Below are 24,878 nucleotides of genomic sequence, written 5' to 3' on the forward strand. Positions count from 1 at the left end.
ATCAACCAAACTTCTCCGCTAATTTAACCAACCAATCATACAACACTCTCCCCACTCATCCATACACCTAACCATTCCTCCAATCATCCCACTAACCATTCATCCAACCTTCTCCCTATTCATATAACCATTCAACCATCCCACACTGACCTTCCATCCTTTATTTCCCCACTCAAATAACCATCCAGCAATCCCTCTACCCGACCACCCAACCATCTATCCATTCATGTGACCCTCCAATCATCCACCCAACCACCTTCCCATTCACGTAACCATCCAACCATCCACCCAACCATCTTCCCATTCATGTAACCATCCACCCAACTATCGCCCCATCTGTATATAATTATCTAGCCATACGCTCAGGTATCTTCCCTTCAATCTACCCATTCAACAACCTACCTAGCTGTCTCCTCACTCTTTACCCACCCAACCATCCACCTAGTCATCTCCTCATCCATCCAACCATTCATCCAATCATCTCCCCATCCAACCATCCTACCAACCATTCACCTAGTCATCTCCCCACGCACCCAACCATCCCATCAACCATTCACCAAGTCATCATCCCTATCCACCCAACCATCCACCAAGTCATCTCCCATCCATCCAACCATCTCACCAACCATCCATCCAATCATCTCCCCATCCAACCATCCCATCATCCATTTACCTAGCCATCTCCCCACCCACTCAACCATCCAACCAATCATCCAACTACCCTACCAACCATCTCCCCACCCACCCAACCATCCAACCAATCATCCAACCATCCCACCAGCCATCTTCACACCCACCTAAGAGTCCAATCACCCCGCTAACGACCGCCTTATCCCCACAGGACCCCCGATTCGACGCGAGTATCGACCGACGAACGGGGTACCGCACCATGTCCGTTCTGTGCATGCCCGTGTGTAACTACGAGGGTGAGGTGATCGGCGTGGCGGAGATCATCAACAAGAAGAACGGCACCAGCGAGTTCACCAAGCAGGATGTGGAGGTGAGATGAGGGTGTTAGAGGGGTGTTAGATAGCGTTAGGTGGTGATTAGGCTAAGGTTACTGAGATCATCGTGAAAAACAATACCAGTGAATTCACCAAGCAGGATGTGGAGGTGAGATGAGGGTGTTAGAGGGGTGTTAGATGGTGTTAGATGGCATTAGGTGGTGACTGTTAGGGTAAGGTTACAGAGATCATCAAGAAGAACAATTCCAGCGAGTTTACCAAGCATGATGTAGTGGTGTGATGAGGGTGTGAGAGGGTGTTAGATGGTGATGCAGACTGTGTTAAGGTAGGGCTAGAAAGATCATCAAGAAGAAGAACAGTATCAGTGAGTTTACCAAGCATGACGTTGTGGTGAGATGAGGGTGTTAGAGGGTGTCAGATTGGTGTTAGATGGTGATACAGACTGTGTTACGATAGGATTAGAGAGATAATCAAGAAGAACGTCACCTGAGAGTTTACCAAGCATGATGTAGTGGTGAGATAAGGGTGTTAGAGGGGTGTTAGATTGGTGTTAGATGGTGATGTAGACTGTGTTAAGGTAGGGCTAGAAAGATAATCAAGAAGACTGTCACCTGAGAGTTTACCAAGCAGGATGTCGTGATAAAGTCTGATGAGGTAACGACGTGCTCAAGGGTGTTAGGAATCAATTGGTGTTAGGTGTTATCTAATGCAGTCCTGGAACCAACACTTACACAAGCTGGTATAACGTGAACAATCCTAGCATCTGGCGTGAAGTCCCATATAAAACACATACGGGTTGTACCAAGACCTAGCGATCACGAAATGGCAATAACTGGAACAAAAATAAAAGATGGTCATACAACAACAAGAACAACAACAACAACAACAACTACTACTACTACTACTACTACTACTATTACTACTACTACTAGGCAGGATCATCTACTCACAACAACAGCAACTACTACAACTATTACTACTACTACTAGGCAGGATCATCTACTCAATCAAACGACTACATCCGGGTTCCCTATCCCAGTTCCTTGTTGCCTTCCTTGACCTTTTCGCTGCCGGAGACGCAATGCCCTTCACTGCAGATGTACACTGAAAGAGACTACGAGACAAAATACACGACGCAAAGATCTCACTCACACACACACACACACACACACACACACACACACACAGTGAGAGAGAGAGAGAGAGAGAGAGAGAGAGAGAGAGAGCTCGTTTCCCATGAAGCACACACAATCTGCAACTCAACCCTTTTTTTACCAATTACGTAATTAATAATTCAATTTCCTAACACTGAATTTCATGGTAAATTATGCCAAAAAGCAGCGGTTTTTTTCATAACTAATTGTTTAGTCTGTTTCACTCTCCCCCCCCCCCATGCCTGGCTGGTCAGAAATAAACAAATAAAATTAAAACATTCATGAAAATAAATCTATTAACTAAAAATAAAATAAAAAGCAATTAAAACGAAGATAAAAAAAATGTATATATAAAGATGACATATTGCGTGATTAGAAGCGGCCAATATACTTCGAGAAAAGGTAATAATAAGCAGAGGGCAATGGTGTGGTTAGAAAGGGCAACAGTATGGTCAGAAAGAGCAATAGTATGGTTAGAAAGGGCAACAGTATAGTTAGAAAAGGCAACAGTGTGGTTAGAAAGGGTAATAGTATGGTTAGAAAGGGTAATAGCATGGTTAGAAAGGGCAATTGTGTGGTTAGAAAGGGCAATTGTGTGATTAGAAAGGACAATTGTGTGGTTAGAAAGGGCAACAGTATCTTTAGAAAGGGCAATAGTATGGTTAGAAAGGGCAATAGTATGGTTAGAAAGGGCAATAGTATGGTTGGAAAGGGCAATAGTATGGTTAGAAAGGGCAATTATGTGGTTAGAAAAGGCAATTATGTGGTTAGAAAGGGCAATAGTATGGTTAGAAAGGGCAATAGTATGGTTAGAAAGGGCAATTGTATGGTTAGAAAGGGCAATAGTATGGTTAGAAAGGGCAATTATGTGGTTAGAAAGGGCAATAGTATGGTTAGAAAGGGCAACAGTGTGGTTAGAAAGAGTAATAGTATGGTTAGAAAGGGCAATAGTATGGTTGGAAAGGGCAATTGTGTGGTTAGGAAGGGCAATTGTGTGGTTAGAAAGGGCAATAGTATGGTTAGAAAGGGCACTTGTATGGTTAGGAAGGACAATAGTATGGTTAGAAAGGGCACTTGTATTGTTAGGAAGGGCAATAGTATGGTTAGAAAGGGCACTTGTATTGTTAGGAAGGGCAACATTATGGTTAGAAAGGGCAATAGTATGGTTAGGAAGGGCAACAGTATGGTTAGAAAGGGCACTTGTATTGTCAGGAAGGGGAATAGTATGGTTAGAAAGGGCAATTGTATGGTTAGAAAGGGCAATTGTATGGTTAGAAAGGGCAATTGTGTGGTTAGAAAGGGCAACTGTGTGGTTAGAAAGGGCAATTGTATGGTTAGAAAGGGCAACTGTGTGGTTAGAAAGGGCAACTGTGTGGTTAGAAAGGGCATTTGTGTGGTTAGAAAGGACAACAGTGTGGTTAGAAAGGACAACAGTATGGTTAGAAAGGGCAATAGTCTGGTTAGAAAGGGTTATAGCTTAGAAAGGGCAACAATATGGTTAGGAAGGGCAATAGCGTGGACAAACAGGGAAACGTGACGAGAGAGAGCGACAGTATGTTTAGAAATAACAAAAGTTTGATTAGAAAAGACACTAGTATGGTTAGACAGGACAACAGCACTGTCAGAAAGCCCAAATGTATGGTTATGAAAGGGCAAGAGTCTAATTTGCTTCCTATATCTTCTTACAAAATCCCGGTCGGCGTCGCTGTTCGCTCCATTCACCACCATGACGATTTGATTCAGTTTATTCCTGCTACCTCCAGACGACTTTATTTAGCTTACGACACACCTCACGTCAGGTGTGAAAAGTCTCTCCAAGGCTAGAATTAAGAACTAACTAAATAGCTAACTAATTAAATAAACAAATAATCTGAAGGTAGCAAGACTGAAAAAACAATACGTCATGGTTGTAAATTTAACCCTCATCTTCGGTCTTCTTAGATCCGCCTCTCAGTGGTCTACCCTCCACATTTACACCCCTACACATCCTCGTCCAATTTTCCTCCTCCATTCTCTCCCCACCTCCAAACCACCTCAGTCTCCCCCTACACATCACATCACGATGACATTCAATTCCGTCCCGACCTCTCAGATGTTCATTTGCAAGTCTGCCATCTGTGGTTCTGTCATTCAGGGAAGCACTACACAACTGGTTAGAGAGGTGGGCTGATGCCTGAGAGGACGCAAGTTCGATCTCTGGCTGGGATACGAAACGGTCTGGTGATCTGAACTTCGTTAAAACAGACACAACTGATCTTCCACATGACCTACCGACATGTCACAAAAACACCTCACTTCATCACACCAGTCCTGAATCTGGCAGCCTTGCGTCTATTCAATATGGACGGTGGGTATTACAGGCAATGAGGTGAAATGTGAAGATGTGTGGCGCGTTGGAGGACTGCTGGGCCTCAGGGAAAAGGCAATCATATCTATGCTTAGAGGTGGACTCATAAAGCAATATCCATCTAGCCATCTTCATCCCTGTACACTCAAATTACACATGTCGTTTTCCTTTACCGTCCAAGTTTCAGTAACAGAGGACAATACACCTCTCATATAATTATGCAATATACAATTTTCTCGTGGAGATAAGGTGTCCCGTCAGAGTTAAGAAGGATAATAATTCCCTAAACTTTTTCCATTCTTTCCTAATTCTACAGTGACGCAAAATTCTGCCCCTCCCGTCCTGCAAAGATCATATCATCCATGTTACATATATTTCTTCACTCCCTTCAGACACACATTCGTCAAGTCTGTCATATCAAGCCCTCACCCCTGCACACCCAAGGCACACTTTACACCGACCACATCCTGCAGCCTGCTACAGACACCACTTTATCGCTGTGTATCCATTTATCACAAACAGGTCTATCACGAAAAAATAAAAAAATAAAATAAATAAAATAAATTACTACCAACACCATTACTTCTGAGCATCATACCATGGTCCCTAGAAACCCATCCGGTGCTGGGCAGCGATGCTTTTATGTGGTGGCACCAATATAACCAGATGGATCTGCTGCCCGAATATACAAACGTCCCTCAACTCCATCCCTATCCTCCAAAAGGAGGAGGATGGACTGTGGAAGATGAGAAATTTCAGCCTGCAATCCACTGGGTTCACGTCCAGATGTACCTGGAACGACAGCAAGAAGTGCTGTCAACACCCATCCAACACATCACAGGGTCATACACCATGCATTACCACTGTACCATCAACCACATAAATGATCACCATTATCATTTCATTCACATTTGGAGCTCCCTGTCGGAACAGGCATACAGACACCTATCAAAGGTCGCCTTGTCAATATGATTTCCCCTAAATTCTTCAACCGTAGAAGGGGGACGCCACTTAGGGTGTTACTCCTAGGTCTGGATCCCTTTTTGTCGGGCGACAGCGGCAGCTCGGGGAACCGCAATGCCCTGCAACCTCTGGTGTACACGCGGCGACCAAGTCCTGCCCAGCTCATGAATGGTTCGGTAGCTGGCTCCCCCAGGTCCACCCATGACTCTCCACCAGTTGGCTATGCAGACATAACAATAAGGCCGCATGGCCTTGCTGAAGCTAACCCATTATGAGATTCCAAGTCCAGTGGTTACCGGTAACCACCTAAGTGCAAAAAAATACAGTAGCTTCCTGAGAGACGAGAAGCATTTCACGTGTCACTCACTGTAGAATCATCTGTAGGTCATCGAGTTTGTGAATGGTTATAAACAGAAAAAGTATGGTTAGAAAGGGCAATTACATGGCTAGAAAGGGAAAATATAATGAGAAAATTAAAATACAAGGCCTAGTACCATCGTGTGATAAAAGATGACAAGAAACTAAAACGTCCGAGAGAGAGAGAGAGAGAGAGAGAGAGAGAGAGAGGCCATTACCCACATCCCAAGCATTAAGAGGAGTCGACCAATAAAAATTACTGTGCTCCTGAGTGCTAGCAGGATGTGAGGGGAATTTATACTAAGCATCAGGGGGAGGTGTGGCCAAATTTTCTAACGAGCGCTGGAAGGAGGTGAGAGATCGGGGCCAAATTACTGAGCAAGGGGAGGAGGTGATACAGGGAAGGCCCGCTGAAATTTACTGAGCAATAACAGGAGGGTGAGAGGTAGGGGGAAATTTGGCAAGCAGGGAGAGGAGGTGGAAATGCAGGTGAATTTGAGGGGCGACAGGTGGAGGTAAATGCGTTGGGTTTAGTGGTTTTAAACCGAGAAAAGGAGGTGAAGCTGATGAATCGAGCAGTTTCAGAAGCGAGGAGAAGAGGTTGAATGCTAGGTCTGTTAGTTTTAAGGCCGGAAAATGGAGTCGATGTGGAATTTAAAAACCGCTTGGTCTAGAAGTTTCGGAAGCATGAGAAGGAGGTCCGGCCAATCTCTTTATTTCCTAAGCAACAGGATGAGTACTTACGAGTTATACTAAAATGGTAGGAGCTTTTCTTGTATCCTAAGCCATGCAGGTAGTTACATTATTAGTGAGGAAGTTGAAAATAATTGTGTCTAATGCCTCTCAATATCTCAAGCAATACAAATATCTACAATAGAGCTTGAGGAATGAAGAAAGAGGTAGTAGTAATAGTAGTAATATTTTTCTCCGATAATGATACTATGTTTTCACCCCTGTTTCTTTGTTTGTTTGTTAGCAGGATTATTCAATAACTAAAAGAGAAATCTGGACCAAATTAAGTGGGTAGATAGCCCACGTCCAAGGGAACAATCAATTAACTTTTTGGACCGATCCGGATGATATTACAGATTCTGGATCCGGAAAACATCTTTTTGTGAAACCCTAATCAACCATGAGAAAACCTAACCCAAAATGAAGGGTGTTTTGGAAATTACGTTGCCCTTGTCGGAGAGATGCGCTCCACTGAGTGCCCCTCTAGTTTCTTATAGTCTTCTAAGCATCGAAAGGAGAAGCCTAGTAGGAACACTTGATCTAATCAAGAAATTTTAATCTGACATGATCCTCAGTTTAGGTTCACACTGCAAATATCTGATCTATGCACCCCTACTCTTTCTAAACCCAACCTGTTCCGCACCTGTCTTATTTTCCGTAATGCTTTGCGTCCCTTTTTTTAAGTACTCTACCGTGCGCCTTTCTTGGCATCCTTAAAATAAACATCCTCGATTACTCTTACAGACATATAATTAGGCCCGACATCGTAAAGGTAAGGCGACCCTCGATTTTTTGTAAACTAGCACTGAAACTCATGGCAGAAATTACACGAAATCTGGCCTTTGTATCTGCCTCCTGCCTGCGTTGTGAAAGAGTGGAATGCAGTCTGGCTAATTCCTATCCCCACAAGTGTTTTAAAATCAGCAATCATTAACTGGGAGATTATTTATATTACTGCGCCCTCACTTGTGCTAATAAGGTCATGACTTTCCCTGTTGCCCTTCTCTTCGTACTGAAGAAACCAAAATAACTACTGACTAAACCAAAGTAATTACTGAAGACACCAAAGTAACTACTGAAGACACCAAAGAAACAACTGAAGAAACCAAAGTAACTGCAGGATTACATATACGATTATAGTTTAATATGTAAATGATGCTGTGCTGCTTAAACACTTGTGTGAATACCTGAATCTACACATGACACGCACAGGTATGAAACTTATCAATCATGTATACTATATTTATGAGTACGCACATCAACACCTGCAAGAAAATAGTAAGTTCTACACCCAACAACTACTACACCTGGTTCTGCTTGTTTGATTAACCGTAACACCTGATTACCACACCTGCCCTGGCCTCCAAACACCTGCCGACTCACTTTTACGTCTTCTATTTATCCAGCACACACCTGAGTTCAGCTAATTCCAAACCATATCAGTTTACCTTTGCCTGTGCACCGAGTAACATCTGTCAAGTTTTATCAACATCATCAACAGCCGCACCTGCATCAACATAAGCATCAGCATTTCAGCAACAGGAGCACCCTAACCCAATTCCCAAGACAAGCACTATTAACAAGGTAGAGAGAGAGAGAGAGAGAATAACAATGAAGTAGAAATATTTTCATCATCATCATCATCATCATCACTAATATCTGGGGAAAAGAAAAGGAAAACTATCATCATTATCCCGCTAAAATTAGCCACACTTCCGTCCACTTATCTTACATCATCATCATCAGGAGCGGCATCCTAACCCCATTCCCACTGTTACAAAGAGGGCAGGTAAGATCCGAAAACAGTAAAAGAACTGTCATTTGCGTGTCCAGTGAAAACTAGAGCAGTGCTGGTTGCTCATTTGCCAGACTCTCAGAGAGGCCTGAGTAAACAACGTAAAAGTATCATTTCATACACGTCACTAAAGAGGAGAAATGGGGTGGAAGGTGGGTGGGGGGGGGAAGGAAAAAAGCGAGGGTACATAGTGGTGGGCGAACCCCCACTCACACCGCCACAGCCATACTGAGTGTGTCGTGTGAGTCACTGAACGGCCAGGGCCTTCTCCTGTGCCAGCTAAAACTGCCAAAGTTCTCCAAGATTTTATTTAGTTGTAATTCTTTGTATTCACTTTCACTGCTTTTTAGGGACATATACACGATACATATTATGTATATTCTGTTTGTTTGTTTTTTTATGCGAGGAAGAAGGAACCAAAGGCCGCGAGCCCGCAACTATTGTTCCTTCCAGGAGAAAAACAAAATACAAGAGAGAGCCAAATTCAAGATCCGATCATTTCGAGATACCTGGACACACTGCGTTTGAAAGACTAGAGATCATAGGAAGCAGGAAATACAGACAGAGGGAGACAATTCCAGAGATGACCTGTTGCATAACTGAAGGACTGGGAGTAACGGTTAACTCCTGCATTAGAGAGCTGGACAGAAAAGGGATGAGAGTTTGCTGCTAGACGGGTGCTACGTGCCCGACGTAGAGGTGGAGGAATGCATGCAGACAGTTCAGAGGAGCAGTGACCATTGAAGTAGCGATAGAAAAGAGATAAAGATGCAACAGTGCGACGAAGAGACAGAGGTTGAAGGGAGTCAGTAAGAGGAGGAGAGTTAATGAGACGAAAAGCCTTTGACTCCACCCCATTGAGAAGAGCTGTACGTGGGGAGCCTCTCCACACATGAGAGTTGAACTCCACACAGGAGCGGATAAAACCCCTGTATAGAGTCAACAATTGTGCACGGGTAAAGAAGGAACGGAGTCGGCTTAGCACACCTAATCTCTTGGAAGCAGATTTTACAAGAGATGTATTATAATCTTTCCAAGATAAGTCCCGAATAAATGAAACCCCAAGCATGTTCAAGGACGATGCAGGATTAAGCTGTTATTAAACATTAGTGGGTATACCTGTGGAAGATTTTGTCGGGTTGATAAGTGTAATAACTGAGTCTTTGATGCATTAAAAACAACCAGATTATTTTTACCCCAGTCAGAGATACGAGCCAAGTCAGACATTAGGTGTGCCATAGCCTCATCCCTTGTTTGTTCAAGTAACTGCTGAGATGGACGTTGCAGGAACCGAATGGAAAGGTGAAGGGTGGAGTCATCAGCGTATGAGTGGATAGGGTTAGATGTACAGCTTAGAAGGTCATTGATGAATAAAAGGAAGAGAGTTGGTGATAGGACAGAGCCCTGAGGAACACCACTGTTGATAGATATAAGAGAAGAACGATGGCCGTCTACAACAGCGTCTACAGAACGACCAGATAGGAAGCCAGAGATGAAGGCTCAGATAGAAGGATATAAACCGTAAGAGGGCAGTTTGGAAATGAAAGATTTATGCCAAACTCGATCGAAAGCCTTTGAGATGTCAAGTGCAATGGCAAAGCTTTCGCCAAAGCCCCGAATGGAGGAAGACCAGGAGTACGAAAGGTAGGTGAGAAGATCGCCAGTCGAGCGTCCCGGATGGAATCCATACTGACGATCAGAAAGAAGGTTGTGATAGGAAAGATGCTTTAAAATTTTCTATTAAGAATTGACACGAAAACTTTTGAGATACAGGATGTTAAAGCAATTGGATGATAGTTAGATGGCTGGGAATGGTCACCCTTCTTTGGGACTGGCTGAATGAGAGCAAACTTCTAGCAAGAAGGAAAGGTACAAGCTGAGAGACAAAAGCGAAAGAGTTTGCCTAAGCAGGGTGTAAGCACAGAAGCACAGTTCTTGAGAACGACAGAAGGGACTCCATCAGGCCCATGTGCCTTATTAGTATTGAGGCCTGTGATGGCAAAAAATACATCAGATGAAGAAATTTTAATGTCAGCTATGAGGAAGTCAGAGGGGGGAAGTGATGGTGGAACAGCACCGGAATCGTCTAAGGTGGAATTGGAGGAGAAAGTCTGAGCGAAGAGATCTGCTTTATCAGTAGAAGAAATAGCTACAGAGCCATCAGAATAGAAAAAACGAGGGAAGGATGATGAGGTAAAGTTGTCAGAATGGTTTTTGGCATGGTGCCAGAAGGTGCGGAAAGAATTCGAGTTGGAGAGTTGAGAGCATTTAATATGGATGAAATTATTTTTAGCAGAGCGAAGAACAGACTTAGCACGATTCCGGGCAGAAACGTATAAAAGCTGTTATTCAGGGGTGGGTTGGCTCCAGCACCTTTCATAGGCCCTCTCTTCCTGCGGACAGCATTAAAACAAGCGTGATTAAACCAAGGCTTTCTTGTATTAGTCAGAGGATATGAGAAAGGAATGTATGCTTCCATGCCCAAGAGAATAACCTCCATAATGCGCAAGACAAACTCAGATGGCTCCCGGCCATGGAAGCAATAATCATTCCAGGGAAAATCAAAGAAGTACTGCCTGAGGGCCTCCCAATCCACAGCTCCAAAGTGCCACAGACGACGTTTCTTTGGAGGGTCCACAGGCCGTACCGGAGCGATAAGACAGGTTAAGGTGATAAGGTTGTGATCGGAGGAGCCCAATGGAGAGAAAAGATTAACAGTGTAAGCAGAAGGATTAGTTGTAAGGAAGAGGTCAAGTATGTTGGAGCTCTCTCCAAGGTGGTCAGGGATATGGGTAGGGTGCTGTACAAGCTGCTCTAGGTCATTAAGGATAGAAAAGGTGTAGGCTTGTTCACCAGGTGGATCAGTGAAAGGAGAGAAGAGCCAAAGGTGGTGGTGAACATTGAAATCTCCTAGAATGGAGATTTCAGAGAAGGAGAAATGGATAGAATGTGTTCCATCGTAGAAGTAAGATAGTCAAAAAAATTTTGATAGTAGAATTAGGAGATAAGTAAACAGCGCAGATATATTCAGTCAGAGAATGACAGGAAAGCCAAAGCCACAGTGTAGAGAATTCAGAAGAATCGGGTTCAGGAACATGAGAGTAAGATAAGTCATTGCGTATATATACACAACAGCCACCTTTGGCTTTGAAATGAGTATAGAGAAAGTAGGAGGATACAAAAAAGGGTCTGCTGTCAGTTGCCTCAGACAGCTGAGTCTCAGTTAGAAAAAGAAGGTAAGGTTTAGAGAAGAAGAGGTGGTGCTCAACAGAGCGAAAGTTAGAGGAAAGGCTGCGAATGTTGCAGAAATGAAGAAGAAGAGAGTCAGACAGTGGTTCCAGGCAGCTACCGTCGTCACTGGGAGAGAGGCGGAAGGTGGGGCATTTATGGTCCCCCCCCCCCGGGACTCCGAGGCCACGTGTTGCGCTGCCATGATTTTTTTTAAATTTTGGAAAAGGAAGTGTAGTGTGTACTGTGCATGTAGTTTGGTGTTGATAGTTAGAGAAACTTGTATTGGAGAGCATGCTGGCCTACCCTCTGTGTTACTGAGACACTGTATATCTCGAGGCTCTGCGAGACTACATTTTTTTTTTTTTTTTTTTTTTTTTTTTTTTAATACAATGTTACCATCAGAGACCGTGTCCTCCGTTACGATACGACAGAATAGGGAGCCTTGCTGATGCAGGGGTCAGCTTAGCTGACGGGTGCAAGAATGACTGATATAAGATAACCAGAAATACAGTACGCCAGTAACTCAGAGGCAAAGGTGTCTATAGACCCAGCCCCTGGAAGGGTCCACCAATGACCGCATCAGTGTCCACTCATCATTCATCATCATCGTTTGCAGCAGCACCCCACTGCTACTCCCGCTAATATGAACATGGTGGATAGGACCCACAGTAAGGGAAAATGAAAACACAGAAACAGAAAAAACAGTATATCACAAATGTCAACACGAAATGAGATATTCATTCATCCACTCATTCAAGTATTCAAAATTCAGGCTTCATCCAACTATCTAAATATGTATACGCAACCGCACATCTATCTACACACATTTACATCTATCTACCCATTTGACTACGATAAACAGCCGCCTCTAAGGTCGCGTCCACACGTGTGCTGGAACAAGTGCTAGCACCATGTAAATAACAAAATACCCAACAAGCCGCAAACATTCTGGGAACAGCAGCGTCCAGATCATGTTGGAAACATCATGATGAAGTCTCAGTTGCCTCGTATGGACACACTTATCCCATCACCATTACTGCCAGTAGCTTCAAAGCTGCACTGAAACATGTTTGACTACATCTGCCCAAATAATGCTGTATACATGTATCCAACCACGTTGCCAGTTGTGTTGTCAACACATGTTCGAGGACACGTGTGGACGCGCACTTACGCTGCACTGGTATAAAACAATTTGCTCACACCTGTCTTCATATACCACACTTGTACATCTGCAGCTGGCCCTTATACTTTCCTTTATCAGTGTATATGGAGCGCCGGTGGTGTGGTGGCAGCAAGTTTGTTTCGCATGTGAGAGGACCTGGGTGCGATTTCCGGACCGGTGGGATTGCTGAACACTTTTCCTAAGTTTCGTGCCCCTATTCACCTAGCAGTGAGTAGGTATCTGAACGTAAAGCAAGTGGTGGGTCGTATTCTCTCTCTCTCTCTCTCTCTCTCTCTCACGACACTAACTATGTCACATGCACTCCTCCTATTCCCTGTGCACCCTTTCCCAATGCAAACTACGCCATCGTGGGTAGGTTTCCTGGTTGTAACCCTTCGAAATGAAGAGGTCACGTCTTCCTCTACTTTTCTTCTTCCTCTTCTTCCATCTGTGCATACATCTACGGAACGCATTCTCGGGGCATGTCGATATAACTAAGGCAGCAACCATCCCTCAACACTCTCCCTATCCCCCGAAAGGAGATGAACTGCAGGAAAAGGGCAACTTCAGTCTGCCGTCCACCTGGATTACATTAAGATGAGCTTGGGACTACAATAACAATAAATAAAGCCAAAGTACATATACCTACATATTTACCAACGCACCTGCCTCCACCTGTCAACTCTCCCTTCTACTAACGCCTACCTACAGTACCTGTACCTACTTACAAATCTTTATATACATCTAAACGCTGGCATACACCTACCTACACACTTGATTTCCTACCTACACACCCGTCTCTATCTGTCAACTCATCTACTAAAGCCTACTTACCCTTAATTACTTACACACCTACTTACATTTGCTTTCATTCCTCCACTTGCCTATATTTGTCAATACTGTCCACCAAATTGTACACCTACCTACACCTACTTACACATCCACTTCCTGTACACCTATCTACACACTTGCCTACTGTATACCTACCTACATTCAACTACTTACACACCTACTTACATTTGCTTTCATTCCTCCACTTGCCTATACTTGTAAATGCTGTCCACCTATTTGTTTACCTACTTACGCATCCACCTGCTGTATAGCTACCTACACACTTATCTTGCGTACCTACCTACATACCTACCTACACACCCACTTACTCGTACCTCCCTACATATCTACCTATACATTCCTAAACCTGCTTGACACACCAACCTACACCTTTCTACATACCCACCCTCACTAACTTTAAACACCTACCTACAGACCTACTTACACCCTACTGACTAACTTACACCGCCGTCTGCTCTCCCACAGGTGTTCCAGCGTTACCTGACCTTCTGTGGGATTGGCATACAGAACGCCCAACTCTTCGACATGTCCGTCAGAGAATACAAACGCAATCAGGTACGTCTAACGAGGTGGTTCGGTAATTAAGGGCTCGTTCAGGGTTACCGGGGTGAGTGAAGGACAATTAGGGGTCATAAGGGTATGTGGAAGGTAATTACGTAGCCTCCGATAATAGGCCTAACTGAAAGGAGTATTTGTCCAGTCGTGGTTGTATAATTGCATGGTTCGGTAGTTAGGGTGTCATTCTGGGTTATACGAGACGATTAGGGTAAGTTTGCAGTAATTAGGGAACTTCTGAGGTCAGCACAAGCACAATCAGTTCAGTTTAACGAGGTGATTTGATAGTTAAGAGGTCATCAAGGTACACAGATAGTAATTAGGGTATGTTAAGGGTAATTTAAGTACTTTTGAAGTCTGCTGATGATCATTCAAAGGGAGCTCTATCAGCCGGGGCAGTTCGGTAGTTAAGGGGTCATTACGATGGTTAAGTGGTGGCTGGGTTAAGTTAAGGGCGATTAGCGTAGTTCTGGACATAATCAGCGCAGTCTAATGAGGTGGTTCAGTAGTTAAGAAGTCATTAAGGTGGCTAAGTTGTGATTAGGGCAAGTGATGGGTCATAAGAAGCCAGAATAAAGGCAATCGGTTCAGTCTAATGAGGTGGTTCAGTAGTTAAGAGGTCACTGTGGTAATTAATGGGTGAATACAAGATACTGGGCAAGTTACAGGTAATTACGATACTTTTCAGGTCAGTTATAAAACAGAGGGAGCACAGACGTAATTAAGCCAATTTAATGGAGGTGGTTCGGTAGTTAGGGGGTCATTAGGGTAATTACCTGGTGACTGAAGACCATTAGTGAGCTACAGGTAATCATAGTACAATTAGGTCAGTACAATTGGCTGGTTCGATAACTCAGGTGATTAGGATAGTTACTAATTGATGGTTAATTTAGGCAAGTTAAATATATTACTTTTCATCATAATTCAAAGGGTGTGTAAGTGTAACCAGGTCAGGCTAATGGGCTGTTCGGTGGTTAAGGGGTCACTGAGGATTATTTGGGACAGGTGATGCGTAATTCTGAGGTGTGTTGGTCATGGGGAACAGTGCGTTTGGTGGTGGGGTTCAGAACGTGCCTCAGCAGTGTGAAGTGTGTTGCAAAGGTATAGTGCAAGTGTGTTAAAGCACGTGTTATGGTGGGCAATGTGAAGTGTGTTAATAAGGAAGTAAAGAATGATGGACATGGTGAAGTGTGTCAATAACGAAGTAACGAAAGATGGGCTGTGTGTGTTAATAATGAAGAAAGACGCGCAGTGTGAAGTGTGTTAATAATGAAGGAAGATGGGCAGTGTGAAATATGTTAATTATGTAATGAAACAAAAGTATTCGGGCGCCGAATGCTGCTAATCGTTCGCCAAAATATGTTGTTGGCTAAGGTACAAGCTGCCTACAAACCAAATTTGAAGAAAAATCGCAAAGCTCTACAGAACTGAGTCATCGTGTTTCACAAAAAGCCAATCCATATTTCAAAAACATATGGGGACTGGCATTAGGCCGTCTATGATCAAATCCTAACCAAAAGTAACAGGCTTCTGCACATCAACACTGTTACAATTTCCTGAAGGCCTGGCGAAATTTTGTCCACAATTTTTCGAGATATTTTGGCAAAAGACACACACACACACACACACACACACACACACACACACACACACACACACACACATACAAACTAAATCGCCTCGCCTTGCTAATGGAGGGCGATAATAAAACATGTGCTTTTATCTTGGGGAGGAGTACACGTGTTGCTGATGGCGTAGATTACATGTGTGCAGCGTGAGTAGTGTACAGCGCGTTGGTGATGTATGTACAATGTGTGTCTTTTAGCTTATGTGCACAGTGATACAGGTACGATATGTGTGTGTACTCCATAGGGTACAATTAGGGTACACACGCGACTCGGCACAAAGAGCAAAACAGACAAAGAATTATTTACCACCTCCATCGTCATCATCATCATTTGTATTATTAATACCATTATTATTATTATTATTATTATTATTATCATTATCATTATTACTAGGTTCATGTAGCTTACTCGCCATACGAATCATCACAAACATAAGCTTTTATTACTCATTATTATTATTATTATTATTATTATTTATTATTAATATTATTATTATTATTAATATTATTATTATTATTATTATTAACTCTCTCACTACATTGACATTTCTACTTTATTCCACATACCGTTCCATCATACGACTTTTATTAATAGAGACCTTTAGTTGTGACGGGGTTAAGGAACGTACGAGCAGCAATCCCCTCCAGGTCGAAAAGCCTCTCCCAAGCTGAATAAAATCGTCTGGCCGTAACAAGAATAGGAATCACGTCCTTGAATAACGGGAATGAAACACACACACACACACACACACACACACACACACACACACACACACACACACACACACACACGCACACACGGTGGTAGTGAAGGGGTTGATTTATTACCACTTCACTACGAGACGCCATCCATCAGTTGAAGAAAACCGTCTGACACACGCAAGATTCAACCCCCCCTTCCATCCCCATCACCTATTGTAATCTCTCGCTATCTCCGGACGATTTTATTCAGCTTAGGGGAGAGTTAGGATCAGAAGCGGTTAGATCTAGTCCCCTAACACCTCTTCCTAAGCGATTTATTTTGCTTGTTACACCTCGCCGTCCGCTTGTGTTGCCTAAATCATTCTAAATATCACCATATTCTGCAAAAAAAACACCGTACAATGCGATATTACCCAGCCTTATCCTAAAATAAATCGATAAGGAAGAGTTGTTAGGGAGCTTCCTTCCTTAACCACCATAAACCCCCTCACCACAACATCCCTCCCTTACAATAAATAAAATCGTCTGGTAGGAGCAAGAATAAAATGGCAGAACACGTCTCCGGTCTGAAGGGGATGAACAAAATGGGTCTTGGAAAAGGGTCAAGGTCGAAGTTACGTAGAGGCAAAAAAAAAATAAATAAATAAATAAAGATAAATGATCGTAAATTATCAAGAGGCTTCAATACAGCTGCCGTAATCAGAGAATAAATCTGTGGCATAAATCGGTTAAGCGCCGGCATTAAACCCCTCCAGCCCGTCTTATTCAGTTTAATTAGCCCACAACAGACGATATTATTCACGCCTTCATTACTCATTCATTTTAACTATCCCCAACTAGACGATTTTATTCACCCCTTCATTACCTCTTCATTTTAATTATCCCACAATAGACGATTCTATTCATCCCTTCATTACTTCTTCACTTTAATTATACTACAACTGACGATTTCTTTCACCCCTTTCATTATTTTTTCACTTATATTCCACAATAGAAGATTTTATTCACCCCTTCATTACTCCATTTTAATTATCAAACAACCAGACGATTTTTATTCAGTCCAAGATTTATTAGAGTGTATTCTTGCTATGTTCAGACGATTTCACGCAGCTCAGGAGGGATTTTCCGAATTATACGGGTTAAAAATCTAGCCTTCACTAGGCCCTTCACTACTAAGCTGAACGAAATCGTCTGGTCGTAACGTAAATCATGGAGAAATTATGTTCCCTGGCACATGAGGTTAAAGACTTATGTTCTAATTATGCAGGCGAATCAACATCATCATCATCATCATCATTACCACCACCACCATCATCGTCATCACTTCCACCACCACCACCACCATCACCATCGTCATCACGTCCACCATACCATCATCATCATCATCACCATCGTCATCACTTCCATTATCACCATCATCATCACAACTGTCACAATCATCATCACTTCCACCATCATCATCACCATCGTCATCACTTCCACCATCATCATCATCATCATCGTCATCACTTCCACCATCATCATCACCATTGTCATCACTTCCACCATCACCATCATCACTTCCACCATCACCATCATCACCCTATTTCCCACTAATACAAGCGGTGTGGGGATCCAGAAACAGATCCAGGAACCCACGAAAGAAGAACTACCAACTGCGTTCCTAATAAAATGGGACACCCTAGGAAACTGCCACACCTCCACGCCAAACGATAAAAAATGAGAGAGAGAGAGAGAGAGAGAGAGAGAGAAACAATAATACTAATACTACCGGTCATAATAATAATAATAATAATAATAATAAATGCGCTTCACGATGTCAGCGGGATTAATTAATGAATATAATGAAGTAAGGAGAGATCACACGACTGTTTACCATCCTTGACATAATGACATCATGACCTCGTTCCCTAGTTAGTCATTAGCGAATTAATAGGCTGTTACGTAATACAAAGGGGCAATTAACCACATCAGCCCGAGCACGCCATATCAATCTTGCTACACCCAGACGGTTTTTATTCCACTTCAGAAAACCCTCTCGTAATAATGAGGACTAATGAAGGCTGCATCCAATCCCTCTAACCCTTACCTACACAAAATCGCAAAACAGCTGGAAAATAATATACATCCTCAGACTGAAGAGGTTTAGGATCATTAGCAGCAGTAATGACAACTTGCACTGATGGCACGAGTCTTTACTAAACCAGTCGCAATGAGTCTGGTCCACAGCTAAAGAACCATCAAAGTAATCAGTGAGTTGTTAGCATACTGGACAAGGGGAAACTAAAGGTTATTTGAGGTCGTGGTGATGGTGCAGTGGAAAGAGCGGTGTTGCAATGGGCACTGTGTAATTGCAGGTTAGATCCCACGCGCTGTAAAAATTCGCCATCATCTTGTTCTCTGTTCTTCCATATGCCCCCACCGACACGTCCTGAAACTACCACCTCTCTGATACCTTAATGCGATATCCTTCCCGTACCGCACTAAAGATGATGGGCATTACCGCGATAGTGTCAGGTGATGTGGTAAGGCTGCAAGGTATCAGGTAATGGGCTTTTGTTGAAGTGTCGTAGGTAGATTGATGATATGTGTCGAAGGTAGAGTGATGGTGTGTCGAAGGTAGATTGATGGTATGTGTCGTAGGTAGACTGATGGCTTCCTGAACCGGCTTCATAGATTCGGAACCCTCCAGAACAGTACACGATTAAACTTCCAAATATCTCATCGCAAAGCCAGTGTTGCGAGGTTGTTCCTAAGTCAGCTGTACAGTACGACGACATACAGTATTTCATTTTCTTCTTGCCATCTAGAAACCATGTCATTCACCTTAAGACAAACTTTTCGCCGTGCAAGGGTTACCTACAGCTCTCAACAATCTCTTCAATACGAGAGGCAAAGAGTTTGGAGCATCGTAAGAGTAAACAGTGACTTTCTTAAGATATCTGTGAGGATAAATAGATGAAGAAAGGGTCAAATAAAAAGAACAACAAGAGGTGGTGCCAAGGCACAGCAAACCCGTCCCCAGCAGTCATTTTAGCGATGACGTATAAATGTAAAAGGATATCTAGTCAAAGATGTTACATAGGAAATATGGAGTAAATCGAGTGAAAACTGGCGATTTTATGTCCATCTGAAATTCTTAGGCCCGACCTACCTGACTCTGATCCCCCCTACCGCTAACTGGGGGGTGACCCCCCTGATGTAATGAGGCATGTTATAGGATGCAGATTTGAAAGATGCACCTTTAGGTTTTGGTTTCATGCTGATATGGCGAATCTGAAAGGAGTTATGGCGAAAAAAAAAAAAAAAACGATTTTTGCCCGTACTTCCCCCCCCCCTTTTTTTTTTTTATACATTTTTTGGGTCTACAGCCTAGGCCTTGGTCCAATTTGGCCCAAAATTTAATCCGGTGATCAGAAGGTCAGAGCTCATCATCCCCGTAATTTTAGTCAAAATCGCAGTAGTTTTCACGTGGAGCTGTTAACAGACAGACAGACAGATAGACAGACAGACAGACTGACAAACCGAGTGAAAACAATATCCGTCCCCTAACCCCTCCAGGGCGGGAACCAGTATTCAAAGTAAAATATGTGGACTGTATTTCCATTTAGCACCCCTGTCGTAACGAGTCGGTTGGGTAGTTAGGGAGCTATTAGGGTTATTTAAGAGGCATATGAGTAAGTTGAGGGTGAATAGGGTGAGATAATGAGCGATTAGGGGAGGGCGAGGTAGGGTGATTAAGGTAGTTAGGGAGGTGATTGCTTGTTTGGGAGGAGAGGATGGGTGGCAGAGGCAGCTGGAGAAGGTGAGAGAGTCATGTGTTAAAGAAAGTGGGAAAGCTAGGCAGGTAGAGAAAGTCAGAGAGAAAGGTGTCAAAGAAAGCGTGAAAGCTACTGTGATTTAGGTTATCTGAGAGAGAGAGACAGAGAGAGAGAGAGAGAGAGAGAGAGAGAAATACCTAAGAATGAGACTCACTTGGAATATAATTGGCTGTTAAATATAAAGAAATGACTAAGCATAAACAGAAACAATATACTAAAACAAGGAAGTGCGTGGAGGTAGGAAAGATGAAGGAAGTGGAATAAGACTACATGAATGGTGACTGAGGCAAAGAAGGAAGGAAAAATGAGAGAAGGAAGGAAAAACGAGAGAAGGAAGGAAAAATGAGAGAAGGAAGGAAAAACGAGAGAAGGAAGGAAAAACGAGAGAAGGAAGGAAAAATGAGAGAAGGAAGGAAAAATGTAGACGGTAGAGATCAGGGAGCACTGGGACGTGAAAGTGAGTGTAATCTTTTGCAGTCAGTCTCTCATATTTGCTTCAACTATTAAAATAATCGGGATGGTCCTTAAAAAGAGTGGAAACCCATATACCCGTATCTTGGGCGATGCGGGTATGGCTCAGTCTGCTGATGTGGGCATAGGTGAGGCTGTGGGAGTAGGAAACGAATAAATGATGTGTGATTGATATTGATTACGGTGAAGCAGGGCGTCATAAACGGCCAGCCTGTATATCACACTAATAGAAATTCTGACTTGAAATTAGATGGCCTGAGCAAACGTGGGAGAAAATAAAAGAGAATATTGACTTCACGAATGAATTCCCGCCTGCGTCTGGCCGTGTGACCTGCCTCTCTGCTCAGCTAGTCAGTAAATTATAATGAGGTGTGTAACGTTATCGTGTGATCAGGACGATTTGAAACGCAATATTATTATTATTTTTTTTTTACAGGAGATGAACCGAGGAAGGAAAACCATATAAAAAAAAAATCCATACACCAGATTGTAGGCGTCCTCCATTCATTTTAATAACCGTAAAAGTTGGGCTTGAACTGCTTTAGGTTGAAGTTTAGAGGGAAACTAATCACGGCAAACTATAATATGCCGCATCATTGGAAAAATATATGTTAACCTGTCTTAGTATGGGAAAACTATTGAATCTCTTTAAAACATTCATCTACAGCCCAAAATTTCCCAGCAAAAATTTTAAAAACTAATGCATGTCTAAGATTATTATTTTTCCAACGGGCCCACGTTTCTCTATATACACTAGTCAGATTTTTTGGATGGGGGGAGAGGGAGGGGGAGGCCGAGGATGAGATGGAGGGATGGAATGAAGAGGTATATGGGACAGGGGTGTGTGAGCTGGAGCAAGGCAGTGAAGTGGCATTGGACTGGGTGACATGGAGGCGATTTGTCTGTGGCAACTCCTTACGGGATTGAGGCGTTTGGCAATAGATACAAAGGCCAAGATAGATTTTTTTGTTATGAAAGAAACAATAATCCCAATCAATTATAATCGAACAAATCAGCAACAGTCAATTAGCTGTAACTCGTGTGTGTGTGTGTGTGTGTGTGTGTGTGTGTGTGTGTGTGTGTGTGTGTGTGTGTGTGTGTGTGTGTGTGTGTGTGTGTGTGTGTGTGTGTGTGTGTGTGTGTGTGTGTGTGTGTGTGTGTGTGTGTGTGTGTGTGTGTGTGTGTGTGTGTGTGTGTGTGTGTGTGGAGGGGGGGAGAAAGGTGGAATTTTGCCAATCTTATTTTCACCCTACTCTGTGAAGTATTTTGCAGGTGTGTGAGTAAAGGTGAAAATAAAATGAAAATAAAAACCTTAATCCTATACATAACTTAAGCTTGGGAGGGTTTATAAGTATGGTCTCAGGTGATGATGTGTGGTTAAGGTTAGTAATTGTTGTTAATAGTGGAATGGGGTAAGCTGATAGTTACTTATTTATTAATTAAGGCTAAATAACTCTCTCTCTCTCTCTCTCTCTCTCTCTCTCTCACACACACACACAGACACACACACACACACACACACACACACACACACACACACACACACACACACACACCGTTCAAAATCATTCCCAACTTTCCCTCACCATCTTCACCACCCCACTAACCCCAGCTCCCCCTCAACAGCTGCTCCTCCAACTGGCCCGGGGCATCTTCGAGGAGCAGACGTCCCTCGACCGGCTGGTTATCAAGATCATGACGGAGGCCAGGGAGCTGCTCAAGTGCGAGAGGTGTTCCGTGTACCTCCTGAACCAGAACCAGGAACAGGTAAGTGTTCCGCGTACCTCCTCCAGCGCTAAGACCAGGTAAAGACTAGGGGACAAGGACAAGAGGAAATTAGGGAGAAGGGCAGGTGGAAATTAGGGAGAAGGGCAAGTGGAAATTAGGGAGAAAGGCGGGTGGGAATCAAGAAGGGCAGGTGGAAATTAGGGAGAAGGGCAGGTGGAAATTAGGGAGAAGGGCAGGTGCAAACTAGGGAGAAGGGCAGGTGGAAATCAGGGAGAAGGGCAGGTGGAAACTAGAGAGAAGGGCAGGTGGAAATTAGGGACACAGGCAGGTGAAAATTAGGGACATCGGCAGGTGAATATTAGGGACATGGGCAGGTGGAAATTAGGGACATCGGCAGATGGATATTAGGGACACAGGCAGGTGAAAATTAGGGACATCGGCAGGTGGATATTAGGGACATGGGCAGGTGGAAATTAGGGACAAGGCAAGTGGAAATTAGTAACAGGGGCAAGTGGGAATTAGCCCCTTCCCCTGTTATTCTGGGTCTGGGTTTACCTGGACGGGCACCTGGTGGACTGAAGGCTGAGAAATTTCCCTTCTCCTGCTGCGCACCATCTTCCTTTCGGGGGATAGACAGGAAGATAAGAGATGTCTGCATAGCCGGGGAAAAGAGCCACTCAATTATATCAGTGTCACCGCGTTATATCATTCCCTTCATCAAACTGACGTATTAGTTTAGTTCATTCTTGCTCTCTCCACACTATTTCATTTAGACCAGAACATATATATTTTTTCCAGAGTGTCTTCATACAGCCTTCACAAACCACTACAGTACTATGGTGCTCTCCTAACCTGAATTAAATCGTCTACGGATTGCTAAAATAGAAAGAAAATCATAACTCATCGGATCTGAGTGGTTAAAAAAAAAATTATGACTGATTCTATCGATGACCCTGAGATGTCTAACGTATGAGCAAAGTTTTCACCGCAATCCTGAAAGAGGGGTGACTAGGAGTGTGACAGGAATGCACAGTCGGCATCAAAAGTCCTGTCGCCTGTCTTATTATTCTCTCTATGGACTCTGAAAATCGGTGTGGGGGAAACGCAGCAATGGGCATTGATGACAATGATCTACTTATCTACCTATCTATCTATCTATCTATAGCCAGACACCTTAATCCCGTAAGGGGTGACCACAAACAAATCGCCTCCATGTCGCCCTGTCCCCTGCCAGTACGGGACCCTCCCCCCAACTCACACCTCTCTCATGACCTATGGTTAAATAAAGTCATCAGTCAGTTGCTACGGATTCACCTCACAGATTGTCAAAGTCCACGGAGAGAAACGTAGGAAAGGAGACAGGAATACTGACGCCGACTGTACGAAGCTGGGCAGTGAGGTGTGCACGACAAGGCCCATACTGGAGGCAGGAAAGGCGGTTATGAGAGGGAATGGCGTCGTCTCTGGGTCCGTGAAAAATACACCATAGTTTCTTTCCCATTTTTTATATATATTTTTTCATAGATATTTCTCAAACACCTGATTCACTCATCCTTTTGCATCTAACAACCGCCTTTTCATCCCTGACAATGAGCTCAATATGTTTCACTAATCTTTCAATCACCGCTCTTCCATACACCTTACCCGGTATTTCTTATATACGTATGCCTCTAAAAATCAAGCATTCCTTTTGTTAGCCTTCCTTATCTATATCTATCGCAGGAGACGGTGGCTGAATCGGTAAAGCGGTGGCCTGTAGTCCTAATGGACCTAGGTTCGAATCTCCGCTGAGGCAGGGAACAATTTAGGGATTTGAATTTCATAAAAGTAGACTTTACTGATCTACTAAAAGCCCCGCCGACATGTCGTAAAAGCCCTAGCATGTATTCAATATGGACGTGGGTGTTAGCGGCGAAGTGGTGACATGTGGATGTGTATGGTATGCAGGAGGACTACTCGGCCTTAGGAGTGTAATGTCTTATGCCCAGACTTGGAAAAAAAAAAATGGCAGATTACATGCAGTCAGACAGTCATTAGTTACAGCCAAGCATTCATTAAAAAATAAAAAATAAAGTATGAATATATTTATTTTATTCTTCTCTGACCTGACGAACATCCCTCACCCCTTTTAGCTCCGGTGATGGCAAAGTGTAGTCAGACTGTAAGGTCGATCTGACTAGTTACCAAGGAGACGCAGCGTATCTTAAAGCTCATCGAGTGTCATGCAACCACGACCTGGTATTCAAGTTGTTGAAGTGGGCCAGTTCCGTCAGATGAAAACCGACTAATTACACTCCATAACGCCATCACCCTTTTAATTACACCACACCTCATTACCTGCTGTTATCAATTACCTGAGTTACATTCGCTACCGTTACGTTACTCAGTACTGTTACAATACCCGAGTTACCTATGC

The 24,878-nt window shown here is 43.3% G+C and overlaps 1 protein-coding gene across 1 annotated transcript in view; it reads left to right on the plus strand.

Moving 5' to 3' along the window:
* Positions 1-24,878, plus strand: part of Pde6 (phosphodiesterase 6) — a 100,646-nt gene that overhangs the window by 32,974 nt on the left and 42,794 nt on the right. Inside the window, exons 6-8 of the mRNA XM_080274058.1 lie at positions 842-1,000; positions 14,024-14,113; positions 22,361-22,501. Of these exons, the coding sequence (XP_080130184.1) occupies positions 842-1,000; positions 14,024-14,113; positions 22,361-22,501 (390 nt within the window). The remainder of the gene's footprint in view (positions 1-841; positions 1,001-14,023; positions 14,114-22,360; positions 22,502-24,878) is intronic.

The sequence above is a fragment of the Coenobita brevimanus genome, chromosome 57 (genome assembly GCF_032717465.1).
Source record: "Coenobita brevimanus isolate Jiangsu-jjx chromosome 57, ASM3271746v2, whole genome shotgun sequence".
In the NCBI taxonomy this organism is placed as follows: domain Eukaryota; kingdom Metazoa; phylum Arthropoda; class Malacostraca; order Decapoda; family Coenobitidae; genus Coenobita; species Coenobita brevimanus.